The following is a 17,768-nucleotide window of genomic DNA, read 5'->3' on the forward strand; positions in this document are numbered from 1 at the left end:
CTTGACGCGGCCAGGTTGCGGCACGCAACGTCGAGGGCGGCGGCGACCGCAATATTAGATTAATGGCGGATGTACTTCACTTTCGGAGGGCGCCCATCATGGAATCTTCACGGAAATTAAGCTCCTCGAATATGCCGTCGATTACTACATTTCGTAAATTCGAATTCGATATTTTACTTCGATCTTTATAGCCAAAGTTCCAAAAAGAAAGTGTCACCATTGCCGATACAACGAATCGATAACGCGAGTCCTTGACATGAATAACAATTGTGCATTGTAATTTTAAGAAAGTGCATCGCGAGAATTAGTATATTTTTATAAATATTTAAAAATGATCAGTTAGTTTCTTCTTAATAAGAATATATTTAAAGAAATTAATAAGATGTTTATTAATGTATTGATAGAAAATTTGGTGTTTATTAATGTATTTATAGAAAATTTGGTTGGATGCACTAATGCACACTGATGTACTTAAAAGCTTGCTATTATATTTACGATACACAAATTTACAATAGCATAAATAATTAAAATAATAAGCTAATATTACGAATTATTATTTTATTATTATTATTATATTTAATATGAATAGCGATATAATAATAATTTGTAGAATTAATTAATTTACTGTTTTACTTATGCAATTATAAAATTGTACAATGTATCCAACCAAATTCACTATTAAAAAATTAGATATATCTATCTGTTATATTACATACAAAAAAAAAGATTTATATTTCTTATAAGTATAAATCAAGAATAATCAAATCCTCATATAAATATAAATTTATCGCCTCTCTCTTTCTTTCTTTTTCTCTCCCTTTTTCTTTCTGCTAAATACAATTAACCGCTCGAAAAATTTCAAAACCCGTAAATCAGACTTACGCCTCTACCCACGCGAGTCGCGTTCTCGTATGTAAATCTGTGTGACAAGCATCTGAACCAGTTTCTATCTCCGATCGCAACAGCGTGCCGGGCCAGATCGCTGCGTGACAACAACGACGACGACGACGTCGAAGTCGCGGCAACGTAAACCAACGTGGAAAAAACGATGCGAAGAGTTATAGCCATCCATGTAACGGAAGAAGAAGGAGCACGACGCGTCTCTCTGCTTGAACAGCGGCAGCGACAGCGATGGCCCCGAGGGCCCCGGGAACGTGGTGGAGGAGAGCGGAATGAGAGAGATCCCCGACTGCGATCGCGATAAGATGCAGCGGCGTTGTCGGTTGACAAAGGGTTGTAGGAACGCCTACTCAGATCGGACGCACAACCGCTTGCGGGGGCGTCCATATTAAAATCGGCCACCCGTCTCTCCTTCCCTCTCCTCATCCCTGTTATCCCCCATCGTGCCCCACCATCGACCGGTCCCGCGATCTTGTTTATTACCCCCGCGCCGTGGTTACATGCTATATAGTTGCCAGAAAACGCGGCAACCCTTTCCCGACGTATGTTGCAAGCGTTACAGCTGACTCAAAGCATGATGTTTAGACTCGCCGCATTTTTAGCGATTTACATTTTTAGCGAATTGATGTAATATTTAATTATTATTAATATTAACTATAGCTAATGTTTACGAATGTTTTCTTAAGTTTATTAAAAAACTGTGAGATCTATGAATGATAATAATATATTATTATATTATTGTAAATTCGATGTGTGTAATTATATCTTCCTTTATAAAAAAAAAGAAATATAAAAATATTATAAAAATATATCTTTTCAGTCTCTAAAATTGTATGTATAAATACATATGCATATTTGATTAATCTAAGCAATAGATTCTTTATTCTTTTTAATTATGATGATATCATAGACATATAGACATTTAAAATATAAATTTCAGGAGAATATAATAGAAGAATATATTTTTCTTATATTAAAATCTAATCATTATATATTTTTTATGTTACCATATCTGATGCAATATGGATCCTATCTTGCGTACATGCGCGATACTTCTTCCGCAAGAATTTATTAATTTATTAATTATGTAAATAAGAAGATGCATGCAGGCCCTGATTTATCAGTGCCAAAAATCGCGTTAATTTGAAAATATGACTCATGCTGTACTCTAGAATCAATCTACTCAACCAGTTCTCAAATTTCAGCAAATTCCTACCTATTCAGCAAACGATAAATATCAAGTCACAATTTATTTATATATTTATTATTTATTATATTTTTATATTATTATATTTTATTATATTTTTATATTATTATATTTTATTATATTTTTATATTTTTATTTACAATATTGCAATAAGATATATATAAATTATTAAAATTCACATGTAATTCATATTATATGCAATGTGGATATTTATAAAAAGAGAGTCAAAAATGATATCAAACATTATACATCAATCTTGATTATATTTTTTTAAAAGCAATATATAATAACAATATTGCGATTTTAAATTGTAATCTTACGTTTTAACAAAGGAAAGCTTTCTAATAAATTATATACTGATTATTCTACTATATAAAATACTATACTTTAACAATCCACAACTCTATTGATTGCAGAGGGAATCTGCGATTATTCAAGATTTGGAAATGCTCTCAAGGATTTTATAACATATTACTAATTAAAATTAAAATTAAATATAAAAGAAATTTTAATTCCTTATCAATTAATTATTATAATCAATTATTTATTTTATTTAATAAAGAACGCACTAATAATTTTATTAATATTATATATAACAATTATGTAGTGTAATATTATGTAATGTAGCATATCAGAAATTTTGCTTTGACTAATAAAATCTAAGTTATCAATCAATTAAAATATATAATAAAATATATAATAGATATAAAAAGATTATATAAAAATATTAGCGGATAAGTAAATAAGTATAAAGTACAGTAAAAAAATGCAAAAATGAATGTTTAATTAATTTTATTGTAAGTTTATCATAAATTTTATTATAAATGTTATTATGCATATATACATATTATAAAAATTTTAATTAATCAATTTTGATTAATGACTTAGCATTATATTAGTTAAAGCAAAGTTATATTAAAATGACATGCAACAATGGTTGTTTACACTTCGATACACAACAATGATCGTTAATACGACTATAAACGAGCATAAAATTATGCTCAAGCATCAAAATGCGAAAATAAATAACTTGTAACTTGAAAGAAGTTTTTCTCCTTCATTAATTTTTGATAGAGAAATCAAACTTTTTGGATAAAAGTAAAATTAAAAGCCAAATAAAACACGGAGATCAGTGAAAGTTTAACTGATCCGACTAATTATTCTAAACAAGATGACCAAAATATCATTTATTTTTGATAATAAAATAAAATAAACGGGTAAAATACACGATATTTGAAAATTAAACAGAGATGCGAAAAATAAATGGCGACAAAGAAAAACCGGTTCGTGTGTAATTTTAATTTTAATTAGTAATATGTTGTATTTATATATATTAAAAAAAAAACTATTAAGTTATGTAATTTTTTTAGCCTATCCATTTTAAGATAACGGATCTACAATCTACAATCTCTACATCTACAAACTTCACAAATCCGTTACCTTAAAATTAAATAAGTGCGTTTCACTCACCGACACTGGTGCGCAACAGCGGAGTTGTCGATATTGAAGCTACGTTGTCTATAACATACAAAAATAAAATTCAAATTATAACAGCACTTAAAATGATTAATATTTCATTATATTCAATTATTATTGTACGCACCGAAAATTGTATATCCAAAACGTCCAATAATAAACAAATATGGAATAATTTTATAAATTCTAAAAAAACTATTTTTTAAATAAAAACTTTTATAGGATTTATATAAAATCTTTTTATTTTAAATATCTCTTGTTTAAATCATTCAAATAAACGAACTAAATTTAATATGTGCGCGATTTATATTATAATAATTAATAAATAATAATACTCACCATCAGGTTGTTCCGCTGGTGCAGGATGCCTCTCCTAGACCTGCTCCTCCTCTCAAGAATAAGAAAATTTCAAGAATCCTCTAGAAATCAAGGTTGTTACGTAGATCTATCACATAAATAAAAGATTTAAATTGTAATAGCGTCCAAAATAATTAATATTTAAAAAATTTATTATTGTATGCATTGAATTTTATATTCCATGCAAATAATTCAATAAATAGACTAATAAAATAATTCTATAAATTTTGAAAAAAGAATATTATTATTATTAATACTTCTCTAATAACTTTATAAAAGCTTACATCTTTATAAGATTATAGCTTTTATTTAGAAATCTTTTTCTCCAATTCTCATTATTTTAACACATTTATAAATCTTTAACTGTGAAGTTAATTACGAGCCTTTTGCTACTACTAATTGTCATGAATGATTGCAAAGAACATTACACAAAGCGTCTCAATCAGCGTAATTAAACATCAAGAATATGTACTATTCGATTTGTTATAATTATAATTTTATAGTATTGCCTTCTATTATACATATATATTTCATTTTTTATAACATATAATTGAACATAAAATATTTTACTACTTTCTAATTAATTATCAATAAACAGTACATATATACTTTATAATTAATTAATTATTTATTATTGAATATTCATAATTGTGATAAATTGGATTTTTTCTTTTTATTGGAGATAAAAGTCACACAAACGAATTAAATGCAAATACAATCAATTAATAATTTTACAAATATATTCTGTATTAAGTGTGCAAAATATTTTATTTTGTAAATTAATTAATTCTGCGCAATAATTTTTTTATTTACGGTCTGGACAAATATTATAATATTACAAATTGCATAATTACCAAAAAAATTTTTTAAATGGAAACTTTTAAAAAATATGAAGACAATAAAAAAGAAATTTTATAATAATTTTCACATATAAGATATCTAAATAATTATATTGTGAAATACTTTATTATATAGATATATAGTTTTTAAATATTTTAAAATAAAATTTGAAATATACATGTATATACATATTATACCCTATATTATAGCGGAAATGATATAGAATATAGAAGAATAATATAGAATAATATAAAACAAATGAAAAAAGAACGAATAACATGTCTATTTTACAAATAATATAAATAATGAATAATTTATAAATTACTCACAATATGCTCTTATTGTTCCGTATGTTGCTTTTCTAAAGCTTTTCCTGTCTTGTTTCCTTGTGGCCACTCACTAGCGGAAACACGATTAATTATGATTAAACGTACCAATCTCAAGAGATATTTTACACGACAATACTATTTATGAAACAATCACATCACAGATACACGCTTTATTATGTTGTAAAAGAGCAACTCGAAAAACGATTCATTCGACACGAGATCAAAATCATAAGTCACTATGACAATGTTATCATTACTGTTAATATAATATATTAATATGAATCATACGTTAATAAAATCGAGAGATTAAAATGTGATATTGCAATTCTTTAATTAATAATTAATTTATGCTTGCATTTAAATAATTAAAATATTAGACAAAATATATTTTTGACTGTGAGAGATTATTAGAAAAATAATTTTTATCTGATCGAAAGTTATGAAATGATATTTTATATGATCTCTCTCGATATACAGTAATCATGACAAATTAGATTTTGATACTAATCGCGATCGCGTTTAGGAAACGAATTCAATAATGTACGGAGCGTTCTATCATTACTTTACTATTGGAATGTCGCCGTTCGAATAATAATAAGGCCGTGGGAATAGTGTAGCGTTTGTTTACATATCCAAAGCCGCGCTGCGAAAGCCGAAGGCCAAATAAAATGTTATTGAAAATTCATGAGAAAATATTTCACGTACTGCGATATACATATGTACGCAGTTAAAAGTATTTTAAGTTATAAAAGTATTTTGAATTGTAAATTAATTGAATTGTAAATTAATTGAATTGTAAATTAATCGATTCTTATAAAAATATTATACCAATACTCGAAAGTATCGAAATGTATTATTGCTTCTTTTCGGCGATAATGACTGACTATCTCATTGTGCTTACTTTGTGAATAGCTATCATCACGAAAACCTATAGCTCGACAATTTAACAATAGTAAAAAAACTAAATAATTTGTTTATATAATTAACTTCTCTTTTGCTACAAAGGTTCTTCGTTTTTCTTAAATATAATTAATGATTCCTTTATAATCTAACCTAATATTTTTACAAAATACAAAATTATAATTATAATTACAAAATTATAATTACCAAACTAATTTTACAAAAACACATAGAGAATACTATTATAGAGATAAATTAATAAGGATATTTTATATTATACTTCATTTTTTCAACTGAATTATTGTGATAAAAATTTAATAAAAAAATTTATTTAATACGCACCTAAGTGTGTCCTGCATCACTGCACTCCTGTACTGCACTATGTTACCGAGTGTTGTTATTTCGTGCACATAGCACGGAACACAACCAGAAATTGTGCACACTATGTTATCCACTGAAAACGTGGAGTTTCGCTTCGTAGTTCATGTTTACGTTTTTATTTCCACAGAGAGCGTACTGTCTTCAGGACCATCTGATCTGAAAACAAGCTGTGCCATGTGTTATGTCTGTCGTTCTTTTCTCTGATACAATTTATAATTTTAGTTGAATTTCGCATTGCGTGAACTTCGATAATTAAACAAATCTGTTCTTTCTATTAATCAAGCATTACCGAGATGTTTCCGCAGAGCTCGCAGAACAAGTTTTGGATGTTTAGCGATGAAAATGATTTGACCATATTAAGGGAAAAGACCAATGCTGAATTTATTGAAAAACATGGAGCTAACATGACTGTGGGTCTATTTTTTATATATTCAACCATTAAATTTTTTTATTATCACTTTTTTCATTTCTATGCATATTTGTGTGATGAAATACTAACGTCAAAAATCTAGGTTATATATTGAATTAGATTATATATAATTATATTTAATATTGCAAATAAATGTTGCAATATCAAATGTTTATATGTTAAATAAAAAATTTATTATGCACGATGTAATTATGGTTGTTTTGTTATAACAGCTGGAACAAAAGGAGGAACATTTTCTTTCAAATACAGAGGAGCGTACATTACTTCGTTTCTATGAATTACAATTGAGAGATTTCTGTCGTCGATTTAATCCATCAATGCCTCGCCCTACTGTAGCCACTGCCTTACATTACTTTAAAAGATTTTATATTAAGAACAGTGTCATGGATTATCATCCAAAAGAGATCCTGGTTACTTGCGTTTATCTAGCATGCAAAGTAATTATACTGTTTTATATTTATCATTTTCTATGACATATGTAATTTCAATCTTATATGAATTCTGTGATTTTAGGTCGAAGAGTTTAATGTCTCCATATCTCAATTTGTAGCAAATATCAAAGGAGATAGAGATAAAGCATCTGATATAATACTTAATAATGAATTGCTTCTTATGCAGCATTTGAATTATAATCTTACAATTCATAATCCTTTTAGACCTGTGGAAGGATTAATGATTGATATAAAGGTACAATTTCTTTTTATTCTTATTTGATGAAAAAGAAATAAATATATTATGCATGCTTTCTAGACAAGATATACATCCTTGGAAAATCCTGAAAAATTAAGGCAACATATAGATGAATTCTTAGAAAGAGTTTTCCTCACAGACAGTGTTCTTCTTTATGCTCCAAGTCAAGTTGCATTGGCTGCGACTTTGCATGCAGCATCCAGAGCTTCCGCAAACCTAGATAATTATGTTACTGACATACTGTTCTCAAGAGAACAATTGGGAGGGATTATAGAAGCTGTGCGAAGTAATTTCATTTTATATTGCAATTCAAATTCGTATATGCTTTTATGATACAAGTTTTTTTACACATTCATGAATTGCTTCTTATAGAAATACGTTCAATGGCTAAATGTGTCGAACCACCATCGCGAGAAGTAATAAAAGCTTTGGAGAAAAAACTGGATAAATGCAGAAATCAGGAAAATAATCCTGATAGTGAAATGTAAGTGCATTTATATGTTCATTATCATATTTTAAGGAAGATTGTTTATGCAATATTGGGGAATTTTAGATACAAGCAAAGAATGCAGGAAATGCTAGACGAGGAAGATTTACAGGATAATGAAAGATATGCAAAAATTATTCAGGATCAAGCGGCCTATGACGACAAAATATTAGGAGTTAATAAAATCTTATCTCCTATTTTATGATGACATGTACATTTTATATAATATGAAATTGCATTGTTACATAAAGGAATATACATTGTGATGTATATTCTTCAAATAATTTATAGTTTTGTTTTTTTTTTGATAATAATAAATAGGATCTTACATAATGCTCTTATTTATTAGCATTTAATCTAAAATGTAAATATGATCACATTATTTGTTTCTTTTGAAAAAAATTTTGTTCTAAATATCGCACATGTATTCAATTTAAAACTACTGTAGTATTTTAAATAATTATTTATTTTATATATATTTTATATGTATTCTCTTTCTATATCTCTCTCTTTAATATAAATGCGTTAATATAAAAAAATATCAATTTTCATACGATTATTCTGATATAATCTTTACCTTATCCTTTACCTTAAATTTCATATCTCGTAACTTTGCAAAATTTCACGATAAGTATATTTATTCTATCAAGGGATACGATCGGTTTAATTAGATACATATATGCGGGTATTATTTTTAAATTAATCATAATACATTCATATAGATCTCAAATTATAATCTAATAGTCACTTCATTTTTGATTAATTTAATATCATATTGCATGTTAAATGATTTAATTGTTAACATTTTATATTATCTATCACTGACAATTTATTTACCTGAAACTAAGGATCGTGCTGATGCCTGAAGTCCAATCTTTGAATAAGATTGTGCGCAAGATGATTAGTCGGTATATTATGAAAAATAGACGTTTGTTGTCTCACTGACAAATTGCTAGGCAATGGTTGAACAATGGGTAACGCAGGAGGTAAAGGTAACGGTGTTAAATGTTGTGGAATCAATGATACTCCCGGTTGTGGTTGCCCCGGATAATTGAAGAACCTATAGAAAGATATATATTAGAGCCATATATGGATACAAGAGCATAAAATTAATATTAAAAAACATGGTAACTGTCTTGCTTCAAGTATATCTAGCAACGAAATTTCGCAGAGATAAATAACAAATAATGCATTTTCTATAGAAGGAAGAAGACTTTTTAATAGTAATAAAATAATACATTTTTTGATATACTGATAGATTTATACCATAAGCGATCACCAACGAAAATAGGTCGTGGCGCTGGAATTCCTAGACTCGAGTAATATTGTTGAGCCAATAATTCAACATCATTAGTGTACTTTCTTTTCCATTTGGTCCGTCTATTTTGAAACCATATCTTTATCTGCGAAAATATCGAATCAACATTTACACACGATAATATATCAATTAGGAACTTATCAATTAATCAAAGTCTTTAGATTAGATCAAAGATTGATATTCAAGTTTATATTATTAAAGATCTAATAATGATTCAATGATACAAATATATGTTAATTCATAAATATTTATCAATATAATATTATTCAGAAATGTAATTGATTACTTTATACTACTAGATTTATTTGAGCATAAAATTGTCAATACAATATCTTTTAATAATATTAATATAATAATAATTTCCAATCTCAGTGAACAGTAAATGGATATATTGTAGAGAAAAATAATCATTCTTTATGCGGATCGAAATTTCCCAAAGAAAAACGACGAACTCTCTTGGTTCATGGTAAAAGCGGCTCGCAGACATACGGCCAGCCATGCATTCTAATTAAAAAATCGACGCCTCTCCGGTTCGTCGCCTCGACGGCGCGCAGCAGCCGTCGTTCGGTACATTTCGTTCCGCGGCGGATGCAAACCTCGCGACAACGGAACATACGAGATAGCCTGCGAGAAGGGGAGAAAAGGGAGCCCTCCCGAACCGGCTCGTTAACTCCGAGAAATATTGTGACAGTTATGTCTACGGCACGACGCGTCTCCCCTCTTGCCTCTGGTCCCGTCGTCCCGATCGTTCTCCCTTTCGACTGCGATCGCGGAGATAATTATCCGGCTCGTTCGCGATATTTCGACCGACGCTGGCAATTATTGCCGGCAAGCGACCGACCGGCGATGATGGCATGGCGCAATCTGCGTGATGGCGAATATTCTGGGTGCTCGCCGTAAATTAATTAGTTTAGAGCACAGGCGAGTATCAAGCGCACGCCCAACCAAGTGCACGACCGAGACTTATGCAACTGACTTAGGCACTCCACGCATTTTGTGGAGGAATCGTCATGTCGGAGAATTGTAGCGGGACCGGTTAATATTAGAAGATAACGCTCGTGGAAGACTCGCGGCGAGATTATGCTCGGTGCTGGAACTAAAGTGAGATTTCAGTAATGATGTAAAAATTGTTTCAAATACATTTTATGAAATTAAACTGTCATATTTATCTAACTCTAATTATTATGCTGGTAATTTCAAACGCACATAGAACTCCAAATTTCAATGAAATATTTGCGTGAAATTTTCCGTTTTTTAAAATTATACAGCTGACTTCTCTGATTTCGTTGAGTGTGTAAAAAACTACTTCTGAAGAGATTAAGTGCTTAACAAAAAATTTCTTTCCATAATAGTTCGCGAGAAGGAAGGGTGAACAAGTGCTAATTGGTTTTAAAGGACAATCCTCCCCCTGGCGCCACGATCTGGCGCCTGCACATATGGTGCTCCATGGGCCCATAATTTAGAGTCAGTTGATTTTAAGGAACTCGGAATACAAGAACTTAAACTGCTTCAGGTGTTGAAAAAGATTTACGGAAGCAGAAGACATTATCGCGATTTATCGAATGCAATATCCTATGTCTGAATACATCCGTCCCAATCTTCCGTGTTCTTTTCCAATTATACATGTTTATGGCGTAGAACTTAATATTGGAATACGTTAGAATGATTACCAGCGTCTTTAGGAATAAAATAGACACAGCTGTCACTTATTATTAAGTCGAAATGAAATAAATATAGACTCTTAAAAAGAGGGATTAATTTATATATCAACATTATTGACAAGACATTTACTTGCGTTTCCGTAAGCTTCAAGTTTTTGCTCAGTTGCAGCCGCTTTGCCACGCTCAAGTACTTGTTCCTTTCAAATTCCGCCTCCAAAGATTTAATTTGTGCAGCGGTGAATGCCGTGCGTGGCCTTTTCTTCCTTTCGTCGTCACTAATAGCGGCGGCGGTCTTTTCTTGAGTATCTCTGTCCGTGGTCGAATTCGCACCACTACTGCTGGTGCACGCTTCTGCAACAATATCCCATATTTTAAAGCGATGAGCAACCAAACATCTAAAAAAAACTTCTGAAATATACTCTATAAGTTACATCGCAATCGCATGTATTAACGATATAATGATGCAGTGAAAAACGCAAATCTGCCTTAATCATCGAATACGTAAATGCTTTTTGATGCTCGAACCGGTATATCGAAAGTAAGCTGTCAAACACGGCCTGATTGAGTAACTGCAAATTATAAAGCGCAAGTCGCTGGACATGGAAACGAGAAAGTATCACGGCCAGCGTGGTTTAACTGATGCGAACAACCGAAATCGCGTCGTTATTCACTCAAAACCCGTTGCTTTCGTTTCAGGGCACCATATTTTATTCTTTTAATCGTTTTTGAACGAAGTTAACGCGCCGGAGATCATTCAAGAGATCAGATCCTGCCGCTAAGTACGAGGGGGCTCCAATTATCACCGTGGAATCCTCTTCCTCATCAATCTCAGGATTTTTTGTCCGTCAAACTTGTTTATATTTATATTTATCCCGGCTTACAAGCACGGTTGTACACGACATCACGCCGCGTGTCATGAAGAATGTCTTCGGGCTCGCTTTTAGGCGGTTGTAACAAGAACGCGCTCTCTTAAGACGTCGGAGGATCATCTTCTAATTATCTGCCCATTCGTCATCTGACGAAAAAGCGTGGCATCGCCGAACGAGCTTTCACACGTACGACTAACGCTGAAAAACACTATATTACAGTTATTATATATAATTATAATATTTCTCGAATAATTCGTTAAATAGTTTTTAATATCAATAAATCAAAAGATGTGTAAAATTAAAAATAGAATCAAAAATATAATAAATATGTCGAAAAAATTATTTACAGCGAACTCATCTCGAAAAATGCCATTTACTGGATACTGATTGTCAGATGACGATATATTTGTCTCGTTTCTCGCATTTTCTCGCCAAAGTTCTAGCGGCTAAAACTGTACCATCTGTAATTCACTTCGATGCAGCCCTCCACGTTTCGCACTTTTAAAAGACCATGTCAGATGTTGAGACAGCGTTAATATTTCGCATCTGTCGTATATCTTTCAAATGAGTAGTTGAATATGATATGATATGACTGAGATTTACGCTCAGTGTCAATATATTATGAAAATATTTCAATTGTTTTTTTAAATCTAAAAACACCTACAACAATATCTTTTTCAAGTATTAAAAATTTATCATTGATATACCATATCATTGATCATTGAGAACCTAAATTAAATATTCACTTAAAAAAAAGAATACAATAAAATTAAATTAAATAACGAATAAGATTAAATGATGTATTGCAAAAGATTGTTCATTATTATTAATATATAAATTTCGAAATTAAAAACATTTTAAATTTTAAATTTTGTTTGTCAACATGCGATGTGCATAAGATCACCACAACCTGCTTATAACCGGAAGCACGCCGAAAGAAGGAGAAGAAAAGAGTCTACAAGGGGTGAGTCTCGCATGGCTCATTTGTCGTCGAGTTTCTGACTCGGTTGCATTGACGAACGAGCTCTGGAAAGGAGCAAGAAAGGATTGATGCAGAGGAAGCAACCGCAAAAAGGAACCGACGACAAGAGGATGAAGGGGAGCCAAACTCGAGGGACAGAGGCACGTTGGACGTTGCGGAAATAGAATACCACGCCTTCTAGTTTACCTAATTGCTGCGAGCCACAGCGAACTTGTCTCCTAATTATTCGGTGACGAATAGCCTAAAAGCACGCGGAGAGACGCGATAAAGCCAAATCTTCGTCTGACATCGCCGGTCATTTCATGCTGGCGATCAACTGTAAAGATAATTAATTTGCATGCGACTCGCAACGATTGGCAAATTTATCTTGACGATGGATCTACGAATAGATCCTCTGTTGCTAATAAAGATCTTAGTATTCAAATAACACACTTATTTAAAAAATTTAAAAGAAAAATATTACATTCATAATCTATATCGTTTAAAAGAAGTTTAAATACTCATAATTTCAGTTTTTCCCAACGTTTTTCTTGACGTTATTAATATCTCGGCAAGGGATAGTCCAGAGTAAAATTATATAGAAAAAATGTCACATATGGATACAAAATTATTATTCAAAATCATAATGGGTTGGTTCAAAAAGAAGCGCTTTTTTCTCGCGTCGTCTCTTCTTCCTTATGTCTTATGTTCTCTCCCAAAGATTTACGTGTCGCGTTGACGGCTTTGTAGTTGGACGCGACGTCCCACATATCTCAGCCTCCAACATACGACGCAAACGAGAATTGTCCTTTCCTTAGATCTCGAATTTATCGCGTCGGCCATTACGGTGTATAAATCATGACGCCGTAAGTTACATGCCTTCGGATGAAAATTAGTCGTTGAGGCCCTCGAGGGTGTGCGAGATGCCACAAAATTGAGTCGCTCGACTCTTATATTAATTATCCGTAAAAACATAAGCCAGGTCGTCTTCCATTATGTCGCGTCAGACGATGACTGAAATACTTTAGAGACAGTATTACCTCCAGCAATTCTTTGACAGTAATTATTCTCGGAAATAATTTTACGTGAATGATTTGCAATGTGCCAAGCAAATTATAGTGATGCATAATAAATGATGAAAAATAATATCAAATTAATCATAACATCTTATAGGAATCTTGTAACGATGTTTCAACTTTGAGCTTTCAAAATTTAGATTTTGAAATTTTAAAAACTCGGAAAATTTTTTAATTAAAACATAGTTATAAGATTCTTATAAAATGTTGCAATTAAATTTAAAATCTTTAAATTAAATTTAAACCATTAAATTAATTTTAAAAGTTAAACCATCTCAATGATTTCTAGTAAAATGTCTGTACATTCTATTTTGCAAGTAACATTTCGGAAGACTCTCAAAGAAGTTTTACCCCGTTTTTTTCATTTTGTTATAAGCAGAAGAGTTGCTGCAGATTTCCATGGCAGAATTAGCAGGAGACAGATAAATAGTGGATGAAGAGCAAGAACATTGAGTGGGCGTGGAGCCTGCAGGAAGTAATGGATCAAACTCACAGGCGACGTCCTTTCCACGTGATCTTATGAATTCGTTATTACGAGGAGTCTTACGGATTTTATAACAATCAGTTTATTTGGTACCTGTGTTCATATTACCGGCTAATCGATGCAATATCGGTGTGAACAATATAATTCTCTATAGATTCAAAAGTAATATTTGAAAATCTTATAAGAAAAGAAGAGATACGCACTTGTGTTATCACTAGTTGAAACAAGGCTTTTATTTATTAACGAAACTTTTATTTTCTACTAGCGTCAGATTCTACGCATAATATATTGTAAAAAAAATTATTATTCATGTTGATGTAAAAACAAAGAAACAATTGTTGTCTAACAAAATGTAAATCCCATTTAAAAAAAGAATTCTTTATTTGTATTTCTTTAAATGTGTGATAACATTTTTTTTAACATCATAGCCTCTCTCTGACAAATATGAATTACTAATTATATCATTATACACACACATACACACACATTACATGTGAATAAATTATGTTTTTCCAAATTTAATTGTTCTTTTAATAAAATTATTGAAATATCAGATTTAATTCTTGAATGAGATTTATATAGGAGATTGGCAAATCATATTATCAAAATTAAATTAATAATAAGTAATTTTTTTCGACACATATTATAATATTTTAGTAAAAGCATTTACCATCGACAAGTACAATTTTATTAATTATCTAATTTGAAGGATATATGTATATATAAATTTAAAAAGGATATATGCATATACAAATATGTATTTCCACAATGATTCAAGAAAAGTATTCTCGGCTGTAATAATTTTAATGGCTATCGATGAAAATATCAAATATTCAAATCTTTATTTTGTCTGTTTTCGTTCAAAATGTCTTTATTAATCAGGCGATTAACAAAACAAATACAGGTGTTGCACACTTGTGTCAAGTGCAAACTTTGACATTGGCGTTCACATAATTAAGCGAATTTATTTATGCAAAAATTTATATAACGGAAAATTATTGAATATTATGATATAGAAATATGTATACATTTTTAAAGCAGGATTTTATTGAAAAATATTTGTGTCACATGATAAATAAATCAATATTTTGTGAAAATTATATAAACAGATATCCTCATCCTCTAATTCTGTGATTATCAAATTGTAATATAAAAATTATATAAAAATTATATAATTAAATGTTAATTAGGATGTAATTATTTCTTTTTAATTAACAGTCTATTTAAAAGCCTCTTTCTATACATTTCTAACATTTGTATGTTTTTAAAAAATATAATTTTAATTAAAGTGCCGAGAAAACGTTCATTCAAAAAGATATTGCGTCGCAAATATTAATGCGACTATTTGAAAGTGTAATAATGTGTAATAATACTAATGAAACTTACCATAATACATCTCTGGCTCGGGAGATGTCGAGCACACCATGTCGGTATCGTCAAGCTCAATTTCTTCCGCCATTGACATGGATGAATCGGGTGCAACAAGCATTCTCGTCTCCGATTCATTACCTGGCAAATGCAATTATTTTGTTTAATTCTCATCATATAAATTATACCACATCAAGATTATAAAGTTTATTACTATTTCCGAATAGAAAGAGGATGTACGTTGCAGTTTTAGATGAAAATTCTTCCGCGTTACGTAATAATAAAATATATAACAAAAAAGTATTTAACATAGTATTTCTTTTTTATGTGTATACATATATAAAATAATTCTTTATATATAAAGTATATAACACAAAAAAATAACACAGAATTTGGTAGATTATTAATTATCATTAATTAACATTAATTATAATCACAAAATTAAATAAGAAAGTGATATAATTTCAATAATAATAAAATGACTGAAAAGTAAGTAAAAGCAAATTATATTCAAATAATAGCTAATCGATTATAATAATTAAAATGTATTTTTATTACTACTCACTTTCCTGGCAAAGTAGTGACAAATCGATTTCTGCAAACTTATTCTCTTCTTCATTTTTCTTGCTTGGTGCTAATAATCTCTCGATACTAAAAGAACATATCCTCGAATTTTCCGCAGAATCATTTGCTTTCTTCGACGATTCAGATTTTTTAAGCTGTTCATCGGACATCTTGAATTCGTTTCGTTAAAACAATGCTTAAAATATTTAATCACATTTATAAAAAAAATCGATGATACTCTCAAATGAATACCCGCGTACATTGGATTCTTTCTTTAATTGTTATTAATTCTTCAAAGATTATATGTACTTTTAATTTCTTTCATGTCAATCTTCGATCTCTTCTCATTCATCACGTTTAAAAGAAAGATCAGTTTACACTGATCGATACTCCAAAGATCAATTAATAAACGATAAAACTTCACTAAAGTGTGATCACAAGATTTTAATATCTCACTGTAGCATTTATATTTATACTATATGTATAATACACTGCACTTGAATTAAAAATTAAATATGAAAAAAGAGTACCATTGATAATTGAACGAATCAGCATAATTGAACGAATAAGGCTGGTTACATCGGTACCCCCTGATCTGTTCAAGAGATTAGAGCCGAAACCATCGACTGTTTTGTCGGGGTTACTCACGGTGTCCAACAATATTTTTTTGGCACTCAAGTCAAATTCTTCGTTCTTCGAGGCGGTATCTTGAAGCCACGTGCTCTCAACATCATCATGAGATCAACCAATCGTATGAACTTCTGGGCGGATCTTGGCAAGCATATGCATCTCTGGAAGGAGCTTTTAATGATCTCGTAGTGCGAGACGCTACCACTAAACGGTGGTAATGAGGTGACCATAAATTTCTGTCACTGCCACGGAACGCCGTTTAATAATCATGATAGGGAACAGATGCGAAATTGATTCAGTTATGAAGCTAATGATTTAATAAAGTTATCATAGAGAGAGATTCTGATTATCTATACCTATAAAAATTTAGAAATAACATGTTTAAATTAGAGAAATTTGAATTAAAAAAATATATTTAGAAATATTATTATTATTATTATGTAAAAATTATTTGAGCGATTAAGATAGTGGAAATATGATTATTTATATATAAAAATGTGTATTGATAATTTTATATTAGAAATAGATAATCATCCAATTTAATGACTACATCATTGTTTGACAATTTGAAAATATATTTATGCCACAGGAATCGCTATTTCGGTGACCATTTGGCAGTAGCTAAACGAAAAACATATCTTCTATATGACACACGTATTTACAGATTATCATATATAATAACAAGATCGTTTTGAATACATTGTCTAACACAAAAAACTAAGCTCCTCTCTTCATTTATTATTAGATATTTCCATTATATTGTTATTTAGATAATTTTTCTCTTGCGGCGAACAATTTAGATAAATTGTATCATTTAAATGAGATTATTATTGGAATAAG

At 30.2% G+C, this 17,768-nt stretch overlaps 2 protein-coding genes across 3 annotated transcripts; one reads left to right on the top strand and one right to left on the bottom strand.

Annotated features, from left to right (window-relative positions):
* Positions 1 to 6,546: 6,546 nt before the first annotated feature.
* LOC105255574 (cyclin-H) lies at positions 6,547 to 8,341 on the top strand. The gene is made up of 6 exons (XM_011264917.2): positions 6,547 to 6,800; positions 7,033 to 7,257; positions 7,334 to 7,507; positions 7,571 to 7,796; positions 7,883 to 7,994; positions 8,064 to 8,341. Exons 1-6 carry the CDS (start codon positions 6,684 to 6,686, stop codon positions 8,200 to 8,202), a joined length of 993 nt encoding a protein of 330 aa, XP_011263219.1. The 5' UTR covers positions 6,547 to 6,683; the 3' UTR covers positions 8,203 to 8,341.
* A 418-nt stretch (positions 8,342 to 8,759) lies between these two features.
* Positions 8,760 to 17,299, bottom strand: LOC105255573 (homeobox protein MSH-D). 2 transcript variants are annotated; one of them, XM_020028894.2, is made up of 6 exons: positions 16,829 to 17,299; positions 16,300 to 16,494; positions 15,753 to 15,875; positions 11,107 to 11,327; positions 9,264 to 9,400; positions 8,760 to 9,057 (listed from the first exon to the last, which is right to left on the bottom strand). In XM_020028894.2, exons 2-6 carry the CDS (start codon positions 16,466 to 16,468, stop codon positions 8,841 to 8,843), a joined length of 867 nt encoding a protein of 288 aa, XP_019884453.1. In that variant the 5' UTR covers positions 16,469 to 16,494; positions 16,829 to 17,299; the 3' UTR covers positions 8,760 to 8,840. The 2 variants fall into 2 exon arrangements, with proteins under 2 accessions (XP_019884453.1, XP_011263218.1); XM_011264916.3 differs by having other exon boundaries at positions 16,300 to 17,299.
* Positions 17,300 to 17,768: the final 469 nt, after the last annotated feature.

This window comes from Camponotus floridanus, unplaced genomic scaffold (assembly GCF_003227725.1).
Source record: "Camponotus floridanus strain SB8 unplaced genomic scaffold, Cflo_v7.5 scaffold11, whole genome shotgun sequence".
Lineage (NCBI taxonomy): Eukaryota > Metazoa > Arthropoda > Insecta > Hymenoptera > Formicidae > Camponotus > Camponotus floridanus.

Coding starts and splice junctions, on each gene's coding strand:
- LOC105255574 (XM_011264917.2), top strand. CDS start 6,684: ATGTTTCCGCAGAGCTCGCAGAACAAGTTTTGGATGTTTAGCGATGAA. Junction 7,797..7,882: donor GATTATAGAAGCTGTGCGAA/GTAATTTCATTT, acceptor TGCTTCTTATAG/AAATACGTTCAATGGCTAAA. Junction 7,995..8,063: donor AATAATCCTGATAGTGAAAT/GTAAGTGCATTT, acceptor GGGGAATTTTAG/ATACAAGCAAAGAATGCAGG.
- LOC105255573 (XM_020028894.2), bottom strand. CDS start 16,468: ATGTCCGATGAACAGCTTAAAAAATCTGAATCGTCGAAGAAAGCAAAT. Junction 11,328..15,752: donor CGAGCCAGAGATGTATTATG/GTAAGTTTCATT, acceptor ATATTGTTGCAG/AAGCGTGCACCAGCAGTAGT. Junction 9,401..11,106: donor TGAAGCTTACGGAAACGCAA/GTAAATGTCTTG, acceptor ATATTTTCGCAG/ATAAAGATATGGTTTCAAAA.